Below are 13,180 nucleotides of genomic sequence, written 5' to 3' on the forward strand. Positions count from 1 at the left end.
TATATTTATGTTTAATAAAGCTTACTGCTGTTCATCCATTAGACCTTACATTGCTATAGAGGCAAGAATTTGTTCTTTCTCAGTTGGAATGGAGTTTGAAGCCTGTGCTGTTGGTATTAATCTGACCCACATGATAATAATTTTGCCAACTGAACTAACCAGTCCATATAAGTAGTCAATAATACTTGTTGCCAAAGACAACACAAAAGAGAAGTTACTTCCAATTATTTTTCTGTTCTTTCTATGCTCGAGCAAAGCATTAGTGTGATAAAAACAACATTCATTTCTGTTTCTGTTCGAAAGCAATAATCAAATACCCAGTTCTGGAGAAGGGCAACTGAACTCAAAATGTTAACTCTGTTCCTCATTCTACATTTGCTGCCAGAACTTTCAAATTTCTCCAGCGATTTCTGTTTATATTGTGTCAAATGGCTTGTAATCCCTGTGTACGCATCTTTGGTTATGATGTGATGATCACATAAACACAACAAGAGACAACTAAAGTACAAGAAATACCTTGTAAAATTGATATTGACACTTGCTAAAAGTATGCAACAGATTTCAGAATTTGTGCTGGGGTTCCATCAACCGACTTGAGAGGATCACTGTGGCTCAGTATGTTTTGTAAATGTCCTGAATTCACAAAGTGTTATTTAATTGTCACTGAACTACTTCAAGGAGTTTTCAGGCAAGCCAGAGAAAGAGGGTGGCGGGGGCAGGAGGGGGGTGGTGGGGTGCAGGTGCAGAGAGAGAGAGTAGGTAGGAAGCCAAGAACAAAAACAGATGGTGTGAGAAAGGAAGGCAGATTGAAAAGGCAGAGAGGCAGGCAAATAGAAAAAAGGTGAAACTGGAAGAACATACAAAGAGAATCAGAAAAGAATGAGGTAGAATGCAGATAAAGAGAAAGAAAATGCACATGAACAATGCAAAATTGGCTTGTAGAATGATGTCACTCAATTTACAAAAATTTCCTGTGACTTTCTGCTGGAAGTCAAATGCTGGATTGCTGTCACACCCTGCAAGCTCTTTCACACATTTTAGCCCATAGTAATGATCACTGTTGTTTCAGCTTACCAGCTGATCTTGCATGACTTCAGTCTGAACTTTCACAGTGACATGTAGACTTTTGGTATAAGCTGCTTGTGCTGCAATGGACCAACACGAGCCAATAGATGCAGTAGCACATTTGGATGCCCATGTGTCTATAGAGTTTGTCCTCACTTCCACCTTGGAACAGACACACTCAAAAGTTTGAGAAATGCACCTTGGCATTGATCACAGTCTTTACAACGTGCCATGCATTTAGTTATGCACTGCACTTGTTATCCTTTTCTTTTCTACAGGTATTAGATTGAAGTGTTCGAAAACTCTGCAGCAGAGGTAGCCTGTGACCTCACCCTCTGACAGGCACCTGTGTTAACTTTGATATCTGCCCCAGCTGCAGGCTAATCCTGGTCCCATCATATGCAGGTCTTGCCCCTATATTGTTTAGATTACAAGTGTCAATATCTGGGCTGTAGTTGTGAGCTGTTCTTCCACTGCCTGGCCAGGGAGCACTTTTATTTAGGCTATCTGACAGTCAACTATATTTTGGAAAAAGGTGGTGCAGTATGGGAGGAGAAAAATGAATGATGAGCATTATATCATCTTCAGTAATTTCACATGCTTCTGACCATGGAGTCAACATGATGTTCGAACAATGGCCAACAGAGACATCTCCATGTGCATTTGGACATGGCAGTCCTGGCTGCTCCCCTGTGGTTGGCTCTTGCTGCCTCCACTGGTGTGTCATCTTGTCCTGCAAGAGTGTGGGAAGTACCTCAGCAGGTGACTGAGATTGGGGCATGATGACTGTGCTCCAAATGTGTTACAGTTTCCTCGGTCTGAGTTTCAATTATGACAGCTCGTTAATTTCCCTGAGAATAGACACCTTCAGCAGTCCAGTGTCTGATCAGCAGGGTTTAAATATGATTCTTCCCAAAGATGGGCTCAATGTTTGATGCTTCCCAGTGGAAGGAGAGAATGCTATTCGAGAAAGGTGGTTGAAAACAATGGTTGACACTGATGAGCTAGACAGGGCATTCACAAAGTGATTTATACTGCCTTTTGAAAAAGTCATTACCTTGCATGTTCTGTCATGAAGTAAAAGTACATTCATTAGCCCACAATTTCATTGCCCATTTGTAATAAAAATCAACATTAACACTTCAGTTGAGGATTTAAAAAAAATGAGGTGGCAATTTTCCCTCAGAGATACTTTGAAAATTATAGCAGCAATCTCATTCTAAAGTATAAAACTGCTTTGAAAATTATTCTGGATGAAATGCACTACACTGGGGCCAAATTCAATGAAATAATTCACCGGGGAAACAATAGGTGCAAACATCATCTCCATTAATTGACTGGTAGTGTAACAGTACATTTATTGGGGAGGTGGAGTAAAGGTTACCCAGGAGTGATTTAAAAAATAATGTTGTTGAGGAATTCGAACGATCCAAATTGTTAAAATAAAACTCATGTGCTGTGTAACTGTGCCAATCCATTTTACAGCTAGCTTATCATTTTCAACTCAGTCCAGGATAAATTACTGAATCCACACTAACAACATTATTAGAAAACTTAATTAAATGGATATGTCCAGTGGCAAAGCTCATAATTAAGGATTATTAGATTAAAATTATAATTTCATTACAAATTTAACCATTAACAATCAAGTTTCTTTCACTAGAAAATAATCTATGTACATGAATGAGGCACTCAGTCCTATCAATTATGATTCTTCATTTCACACACCAAACTATTTTTCTATTTACAGCATACATGGTATCTCAGGAAAATATGTTTGTGCAACATGGTGTTTTGGCCTAGAGAAGTAGCTCTATTAATAACACAATACGATAAGTCAACCAGGCTCTTAGCAATAATCAAATGTGTCATTTTCAGTTTCCAAAGAAGGAGGGATGATCATGTAATGTTAATGTTAGTGCAGTCATAATCCAGGCACACAGGTTAATGTCTCTGAGACGTGGGTTCAAATCGTACTATGGTAGCTAATGAAATTTAAAACCAACTGAAATAACAAAATAATTAATTATTCTGAAGTTAAAACTAGTGTCAAAAGCGATGACCACAAGGACTATGGTCACTATGTTTTTGGAAAAATCTATGTGGTTCACCAATGTCCGTTTGGGACAGAAATCTGCCATTACTACCCAGTCCTTATATATGACTCCAGACATAGAAGAATGTGTGGGAATCTCACTGGCTTCAAACATGCCACTCAGTTCAAGGGCAATTAGGAATGAACAACAAATGCTGGCCTGTCCAATAGCACCCACATCTCATAAAAGAATAACAAGAAAAATAAATCATGCAACATCTTTTACCGTTCAAGCACATCACACATTTATTTGCAGTACACTATAGCTTTGATTTTGAACTGGGTTAAATTAGTTTAATATTTATCAGATCTTCTGACCAAACTAATTCCAAGTAAAGCAAAGTCTCACGCCGGTGTCAGGTTAAACCCTATTTCGGATTCAGTCTGCATTTACATACAAATGCACTTTGTATGAACAGTATAACTAGAGTGTAAATCTCCTCAAATGCACTTCAAATGGCCAACTTCCAATTTTTGTATGTTGTATTATTTTTGAAGAAATGCAAAATAGGGCTTTGAAGACTGTATGAAAAATATAAAGCATCTTACAACAGAGTACATTAGACCATAAGAGGTAGGAGCAGAATTAGACCATTTGCTCCATCAAATCTTCTCTACCATTTGATCACGGCTGATAGGGTTCTCAACCTCATTCACCAGCCTTCTCCCCGTAACCTTAGATCATCTTACCGATCAAGAACCTATTCATCTCTGTCTTAAATACGCTGAGTAACTTGGCCTCCATAGCCTTCTGTGGCAATAAGTTCCACAGATTCAGTTCTAAAGCATTGTCCCTTCACTGTGAGGCTTTGTCCTGCAGTCCTACTAGTGTAAACCACTTTTCTACATTCACTCTTTTGGTCCTGTTAGTGGTCTGTAAGTTTAAATCAGATTCCCACTTCATCCTTCTAAACACTATGAATTACAGAACCAGAGTCCACAACTTCGCCTCATATGACAAGCCCTTCATTCCTGGGATCATTCTTGAGAACTTCCTCTCGACTCTTTCAAGGCCAACACATCCTTTCGTAGATACAGGGCCAAAAGCTGCTCACAATATTCCAAATGTTGCATGACCAGCACATTATACAGCCTCAGTAGCACATTCCTGCTCTTGTATTCTAGCCTTGTCGAAATGAATGCTAACATTGCATTTGCCTTCCTAAGTGCCAACTGAATCTGCATGTTAATCTTGAGAGAATCCTGAACTGGGCCGCCTAAGTCCCTCTGTGTCTCAGATTTCCAAAGTCTTTCCCATTTTTAACATAGTCTGCATCTCTATTCTCCGTACCAAAGTTCATAACCTTACACTTTCCCATATGGTATTCCATCTGCGACTTATTTGCCGACACTCCTAGCCTCTCCTTGTTCAGGGAGATTTGACTGATATTTTTTTCAAAATTATGACCTGCTTGGATAGAGTAAATTAATTGCATTAATTGGAAAAAGAACCAGAGAGCAGAGGCTTATATTATGTGGTGAGTTTTGATGAAATAAAATGCAATGCCTGACAGCATGAGAGGTGCAGATTCAATATTGCTGTTACTTTCAAACAGGCATTGCATAGACAATCATAGCAGAAGGAAACTGCACTGATCGTAGGAAAATGAAGAATAGTGAAGCCATGTGAATGAGCATAGAACGAAAACATAAAATTCTGACAGAACAGGAGGTCATCATTCTACTGACAATGTTTATGTTTGCCAAAAAAACAATAACCAGCCCAATTGCACTCACAAATACTTAATATTTATGTCATTTCAAATGGAAATCAAAACTTTTCTTTTAAAATGCTATGATGGCTTCTACCTCAACCATTCATTCAGGTCAGGAGTTTCAAATGCACCAGGCTCCAGGTGAAAACATTTCCCTTCAAGTGACTTCTAATTCGAATCCCAGATCTCTCTTTGAAGGGGATTACGTCCTTGCTATCCAATCTATCTTGATGATTCACCATTTTTTACACCTCAATTAAATCAATCTCAGTCTCCTCTACATCACAACAAAGAAACTCACCTGCGTAATCTTCCTTCAAAGAAACAAAATTCATTTTTGTCAGAGCTCTCGTAAATATCATCTGCACACTCATAATACAATGACCAATCTTATAAGCAGTATTTTCCTGATGGCTGAGCACACTTCTAGCACAATCTCTGCAGGAATTGTTTTTTTCTGAACTCTTGTTGTTGAATGCCTCCCACTGCCCTACTGCTGATTTACCTTCAAGTAGCTGCTTTCAATCCACTTCTGCCAAATCACATACGCATTCAGTAAAGCTGTTCTTTCCCAAATTGAAACTGTCATTCCTCATCAATATTTGCTCTTTCCTATAAGTATGTAAGATCTAACTGACTTATGCATACAATCACTAAGATGCTACTGCAAACAAGACTTGCTAGCTCAACCACTCAATAATATTATTTTTGATCTTATTATAATCTCAATTCTACATTCCTTTATGCTGTTGATAATTTTTCATCCCCTTGGTTAGCAAGGATCTAACTACTTCTGCCTTAAAAACACTTAAAGATGCAGTGTTTTAAGGAAGGTAAGTCCAAAGACTTTCAACCCTCAGAGGAAAAAAAATCTCATCTGTCTTAAATAGGTGCCTTCTTATTTTTAAACTATAACACTGAATTCTAGATTCTGCCACAAGAGGAAACCATGCTTTTTCTTTTGGGCTTGTGGTGTACTGGCTAAAAAAAAAAGCTCATGAATGCATTTTAATGATTTGGAGCCCTCTTTACAACTTTTCTATCATATTGGTGGTCTGTGGTCAGGCGGTGGTGTTGCTGGTGAGGCAGGGTGTCTTGCAGCACAGTCCTGACAGAGGGTGTTGCATGATCCTTACATACTGTCCCTTGCACAACTGAAGAGGCCAAAAGAGAAATGTGATGGAAGCTGAGGAGCTGGGAAGGCAGCAATAATCTTCTGGGGAGGAATATGAAGACACTGTGCGGGAGGAATATCACCTTTAACATGGTAAGGTCCTTGATAGCTGCACACAAGTCAGAAAGGGACTAATCAGCACCCGCTTCTAACAGATGTGAGTTGGGTGAAGCAATCTGTAAATTTACTGACTGCAAATTTGCCTTTGTTGAAAAGGCAATAAAGTCCCTGTTTGGTCCCAGAAGCAAATGCAGTGTTTTGCGTTTGTTTTTTTTTTCTTTGCTTTTCCACCAACTTTTCAATACAAGTTCATGTTTTCAACTATTTAAAGGCTGTCTAACTTGTAATTCTATCCAATTAGACAAGGATCTTGATGTTATTCTATGCTGGCCATGAAGGAATATTTACAACCCCCTTAAGCAGTTTGCTAACATGATAAGGTGCTCAAGGCAGTGTGGCAGAGTGGCTCAGTGTTTAGTACTGCTGCCTCACAGCACCAGGGACTCAGGATCAATTTCACCCTTGGATATCTCTCCGAGTAGAGTTTGCACATTCTCTCCATGACTGTGTGGGTTTCCTACGGATGCTCTGGAATGTGGAGTTCTCTTTCCAATGAAGTGTCAATCACGCCAACAACGTGCTCTCAGAGAGGTTTCTTTCTGTCTCCATCCCAATAAGTGTACAGTTAAGGTCTATTTGTAGCTGGCAGGGTTTGACCCAGTGCTTTAAATAAGTCAGCCACAGCAGAAATCCCAGAAGGCCTCAATCATGTTGAGTCGGTCGGCCACTGGCGAGTCTGCATGATAGCGAGAATGTGGCATGATGCATACATAATAAGGAGAACAGTGAAGAATTGTGAGAGGTCATTTGCATGAGTTGGCAGAGAGAAAGCCTCATGAAACTCCCCAATAGACATCCAACCAAGCACCAACAGACCCTCTGTGGGATAAAGGAGCCTGAGAGTACATGTCTAGATGGCATCTCTACTGAACAGCAATGCCACTGATGGAGTGGTGGAGTTTGCTGTTTTTTTTGTCAGATCCCAGGTCCTAGTTGAGGATGGTGGGGGTGGCTGTCATTGAGACTGGCAACAAGGGCAGTGGGCAAAGGCTCTTGAGTGGACTGAATCCCTCAAATGAATTACCCTGCCCCAGTCACCACTGTCTCACATTGTGCCCGGGCACAGCTGCCCACTTTGCAGAGTAGCAAAAGAAAGTGAATGGCTTTTAAATATCAGTAATGCCATTGCGAATTCACAGCAGCTTAGAAATCATCTGCAAAGTTGGAATACCCTGTTAAGACTATAATAGTTTTGAGATACAATAAACAACACACCAGGCAGGTTAGCATTGCTCTGACTATGCAATACTGTTACAACATAACAACAGCTATATTCATCAAGTGTAGTGGTGTAAACATAATGTGAACTGTAACTTAACTCACTGTCCCTGTAATATTAACATTATATTTTTTAAAATATGTTCATTTCACAAGAAATTTTGCTTGCAAGTAAATATAGGTCATACCATACAGCGATGTAGTCGTTCACTGGTTCAGTCTGTAGCAGCGTGAAGTTAATGTAAACCCCATGTCCTGGAGGTACTGTAATGAGCCAACTACAATCCTTTGAATTTGGGTATTCATTTGGAAACCCAGGAGAGTAGATCGTACCATTTCGAGATGTTATGTTGAGGTTACAGGGTGCTTTAAAACAAAGAAAAATGCAACACATTTAATTGTTGTCTATCAGTAAATTTTAAAAAACAGAAGCTTTCATTTATAATGCATCTTTTGCAGCATACTGAAGGATTTCATAACCAGTGAAGAATGCTTCGAAGTGGAATCACCTTTGAAAGAAATAAGTGCCATAACCAATTTCCAAACCGCACACTCCCACAAACAGCAAGTGGTGGTGATCAGGTACACTGCTTTTGGGATGTAGATTGAGGGAAGAAGAGCTGTCAGATTACTGGTGCTAACTCCCCTCAAATGGTACAGTATGTCCTTTAAGCCGTCCACGAAAACAAGTAGGACCTCAGCCTAAAGACTCTTTCGAAATTCTGCACCTATAAGAGTGTAGCACTCTAGCTGTATTATATTGAAATACCAGGATTGATGAAGTGCTCAAGAACATGGAGTGTGACATGAGCACTACCAGCTGAGCTGGAGCAGTAACTTATTCAGGTCTTTGACTTCTGTTGGAATTTCAGAAGTGACTGCATGACCTAATTATGAAAATAGAGACAAGGAGCAGGAATAGGTAACTCAACCACATCAGCCTGCTCCATCATTTAATAAGACCATGACTGATTTTACTTTAACCTCAAACCCACATTCCTCCGACTTTTGAGGACATTTCCCCTCCTTCTTTAAAATAATTACTGCATCGTGCCTTGTAAATATTCAAAGACTCTGCATCCATCACCTTCTCAGGAAGAAAGTTCTAAAGGCTCATAACACACTGGGGAGAAAATATGCTGCATCTCTCTTTTAAACGGGTTGAACCTTTATTTTGAAATGGTGACCTTTATTTCTAGATACTCCCATCGGAAGAAACATCCTGTCCACATCTCCCTGGTCAAGCTCACTCCAGCATCTTATACCTTTCAATCAGGCCACCTCATACTTTATTATATTCTATCAGGTAAAACCCTCACATGTCCGACATTTCCTTACAAGGCAACCTGCTCATTCGAGGTATTAGTCTTCTCTGAACTACTTCCGCCACATTTACATCTTTCCTTAAATGACCTGAGGCTCAGGGAGAAATCCCACTCACTCAACATGAAGACCAAACAAGCCCAGCACTGAACCGACAATACATTCTGGTTTCTCACCTTCTTGAAATGGCTGGCGAATGTGAACATCAATATAAACTACTGGACCTACTTTTATGCCAGGCTGGAGAAATAAAGAAATATGACTAGTATAGGACACTTTGTCAAATTTCACAATGAAGTACGCGGAAAAAACTAAATCTTCTTTTCACTTGGTATACCATCAGAATGTAGTGGTGGATAGCTTGTGTACTTCAAATGCCTGGAAAGGTAATGCTAGAGCTGCTTCTGCAAGATACTACAAATCCGTTGGAAGGAGAGACACACAAACATCTATGTTATCATTCAAGTCAACATCCCTGACAAATCATGGACCATATTCGATCGGTTCCATTGGACAGGCCACAGAATCTGCCTGGCCGATGAGGGACTTGAAACAAGTGTTTGATTCAGAGCTTCGACGTGGCAGGTGAGCCCCAGGAGGGCAGATGGAATGTTTTAAAGGCTCGTCCTGAAAATGTGCAATGCACACGTCAATGCATGAGAAATTTTGGCCAAGACCACCTAATGGGGAAGGAAAACATCTGGGAAGGATCTGTTCACCTCAGGTGTCAGTGTTGACGTCAAGCTGAAGTTAAACATTGGCAACAGAAGAAATACTTGGCAACCCAGGCATCCCACCCTTCCGTTCCTCCAACCACAATCTGACCCCACCATGACAGAGACTGCAGGCCAGGTATTGGTCGCTGAGCCACCTGAGGTCTAATTCTTAACGCAGAGGCAAGTCATGAGGGACTGCCAAAGAGAAACAGAATTAGCAGACTGATCCTGCACATGGTACTCTCGGTGTCACTATTGTAGCATCTGACATCAGAAGATGCTGTGACAAGCATAAAACCCACTGGACAAGTTCACAACAGATGTTGGTTAAGGTACTGTTACAATGATTCCCACATTCTCAGACCAAGCAAAGACTGCAAATTAACAAGGTCATCAAATTTTCATTCGAGCTCTATAAGTTTGTCTCTAGCATTCTGGGGATAATGCATGTTCATTATGGATGGTCCACAGACCAACGTTGGCATTAGCCTTGAATGTTCCAGCTGTGCCGTGCTAACTTGGGGAATCTGGATCAAAGACACCACCTCACTCCTGCAGGTCCCAGAGAACTGAGAATGTGTGTTAGGGTAATCTGTACAGCCTACAAGTACTTCAAAATCAAGGTTCTCCAAGAATAAGCCTTCCAAAGCCAATGATGGTCTCAGGGCACAGATCCAAATCATCCCAACTACATATAAATGCAAAGAACTGTCAGTTTGTTGAACAGATGACAATGAATTCCTGACTGGGACAATGAGATTCAAAGCTTTGGAAGCAGGGGGAACATTGCCATTGGTCAACTGTTGTTTAAAATGAATAGTGTTCACTGAATGCATTAGAGTTGGGTGATCAATGGATCTTAATAAATCAATTGCAGTTCCGATCCAACAAAATGTCAGCAGTTTCCTCATTCTCTTCATCTGGATGAGTATCTGCAACTCTATCATTATCAATATTATCAAAGATAGCAGCCATCTTATGAAATTTATCGAATTATTAGTAGTCTTGGTCTCGCAGAATGCTACGTAAGCTGAGGAAAAGTTTATCTGTTCATCCTGTTTCCTTGAACAATGGCAAGATACCTGTCTTGTGCACGAAGGCGTGGAGTTTCTGATTCTGATCTTCTTGAGTGAAGGTCGAAAGGTGCCACATTTCCGATGGGAAGAAAACAGTGGCATCGAGAGCATTGGCATCAACAAATGGGTACATCTCATCCAACAATGAATCTAGGCGGTGGGAGATTGCTAGCTTGCTAAATGTCAAAGTGCCTGAGCTTGGGGAAGTGTAGATCTGCTTCACCAGGCTAGGTGTATCCAACATAGAACCACAATGTTCTCCAGTGGGAGTGCCATCTCCTCGTCAAGAGGTAGACAGTAATGCCGACCTCACCTTTCTGCAAGAGGTTATCCTCAAAGATGGCCTACAGACATAGATACAGATTCTCAGACCCCCTCATTTGACAGCAATTCAAAACCAAACTGTCAAACCATCAAACTTAAATGTAGCCACCAAACAAAAGTATGCAATAATGCGAGAAAGGTGGCCATGTTTACAGGGGGACCACAGGTACATAGCCACTGGTGACTAATAATGACATTGATTGTCTCCCACACTGGAAGGGAGTCAAAAGGTAAGGGCCAGCTGGTCAGGTCAGGAATGCATAACACTTTATTACCACATCAATAATGGTCTGAGAGGAAATAACAAATTAAATGAATAAATTGAGGTATTTTTGTTAAAAAAAATTCAATTAGCTGGTTTATGCTATTCTTTGTGGAAGACATTTCTTAAATTCTACCAGCAAAAGTAATAAGTCCTTTGGATACAAATGGATTCAATCAGACAGTGTGGCAAGTCCATCTACCCATGACGATGATTCTAAATTGAACATTTTCTTTCTTTTATCTCGTGAATAAAAGGACGCTGAGATTAAACTGAAAAGTTATCATTAATTACATTGTACATTGCACATCTTAGTGATAACATGGGCGCTTCTCAGTTTTTGGAAACTGAAGTGCACTAATTTGCATACTCTCCCAGCCTAAATCTTCGAAACTTAAATTACTTACCCATATGAACAAAATCTGTTCTGATGTCCTTATGCAAAATCAGTTATATTACCACCAGAAGCTATAAAGTGAGAGATCCTGATAAGTAATGCAGTTTCTAAATATGACACAATACAGTTTATGTGACAGGAATGAACCTCATCATAAATAATCATGTCATACTGCTTTGATTTCTTCCATGTGAGATCAAATAATAATCACATTATTAAAGAAAATTGAACAAAATGAGAACATTTCTGGCTATAGCATAGGTTTAGATGCCTCACATTTTCAAATTTCTAACAGTATATTCAATGGAAAACCATTTTTGGGCTGGAACCTGGAAGGGCTACATGGAGAACACAGTTCACACGTTTTTTTTTCAGATGTTGAGGTCACCAGAACAATCTGGGAGGACAGGAACCAAGACTGAAAATGAAAAACTTGAGATTTGTATTCAGATTATTATAAAGCTTTCTATTCAATTTATTAATTGCTTCCTTAATGAAAAAGAAGTTCATACATCTGAATGTAAAGTGATTTCCTACAATTTCTTTAATGGAAAGTAGTTGAATATTGCATTAAGCTCTGGATGGCATCTTATCCAAACAACATTAGAACTATTAGGTAAAAGTGTTACATTTTGCTCCAGTAGCAAGTTTAGAGTTGGTGACATCCCCATTGACATCGACATCTGCATTCCAGAACACATAATTGGGGTTGATGGTCTCAATGTAAAAAATAGAATTGTTCCTCTCCAGGCAAAAATTCTTTGACTTCTTTAAAGCTTCACATGTAATGGCATTTTTTGTTTTAGGATCCTGAGAACATTGAGATGTTACTTTGGCTGAGACCCCTCACAACCTGGTTATTCTCGCTTCCACTCTCTTCCATTGGGCAGAAGATACAAAAGTTTGAATACATGAACAACTAGATTCAAGAACAGCTTCTTCCCCTTTGTTATCAGAGTATTGAATGGACCTCTCAAATGTTCATGTCAATCTCTCTCTCTCTCTCTCACTCTCTCTCTCTCTCTCTCTCTACACCTTCTTTGCCACTGTAATATTGTATTCTGCACTAGTTCTTGCTACCCTGATGCACTTTGCATGGTACAATCTGCCTGTATAGTGTGCAAAAAAAAAGCTATATCCCTGTGCAAGTGACAACAATAAATCAAACTCAAACTCAAATAGCTATCTCTTCTAGAGGGAAAACATTCTGCAATTTTTACAGCACACTGGTGCTGTCTGATGCACTAGCAGGGTATTATGGTGTCATGTGATTTTCCTGCCATTTTCTTGGATGCTTCTTTTACATTCCTATTCTTCAGAAGCTGTGTTCTCATTGAGGGATTTCTCAATCAATATTTATCTTCACCTCTCAGTATTGCACGGTTCTGTTTATGGACTGTTATTTGTCTCTCCAGCTTTTTTGACAATGAGGTCCTCCTTAGATTGCCACAAGTGTGGTATGGAACAATGTCAACACTGACGACAATGCACTCTCATATTAGTTCTGCAACTGAACCTCCAAAACATATTCTTCAACCAGCCTGTAAAAAAAGTAATTAATAAAAGCATCTCCTCATTTACATGGCACCTGAAGCCTTCTGTTGAATTTGGTTCTTTCTAGAATCTTATGTTCAGTTTGGAATTATGGTTGAAGGCTTTTAACTTAAGGCTCTTTTAAATGTTTCTGTAGACTCA

General features: G+C 39.7%; 1 protein-coding gene across 1 annotated transcript in view; it reads right to left on the bottom strand.

Annotated features, from left to right (window-relative positions):
- The window catches only part of LOC125452488 (CUB and sushi domain-containing protein 1-like), a 2,230,063-nt gene that overhangs the window by 230,007 nt on the left and 1,986,876 nt on the right, over window positions 1-13,180 (bottom strand). Inside the window, exon 44 of the mRNA XM_048530978.2 lies at window positions 7,576-7,753. Coding sequence (XP_048386935.1) covers window positions 7,576-7,753 — 178 coding nt within the window. The remainder of the gene's footprint in view (window positions 1-7,575; window positions 7,754-13,180) is intronic.

Source organism: Stegostoma tigrinum, chromosome 4 (assembly GCF_030684315.1).
Source record: "Stegostoma tigrinum isolate sSteTig4 chromosome 4, sSteTig4.hap1, whole genome shotgun sequence".
Taxonomy (NCBI): Eukaryota; Metazoa; Chordata; class Chondrichthyes; order Orectolobiformes; family Stegostomatidae; genus Stegostoma; species Stegostoma tigrinum.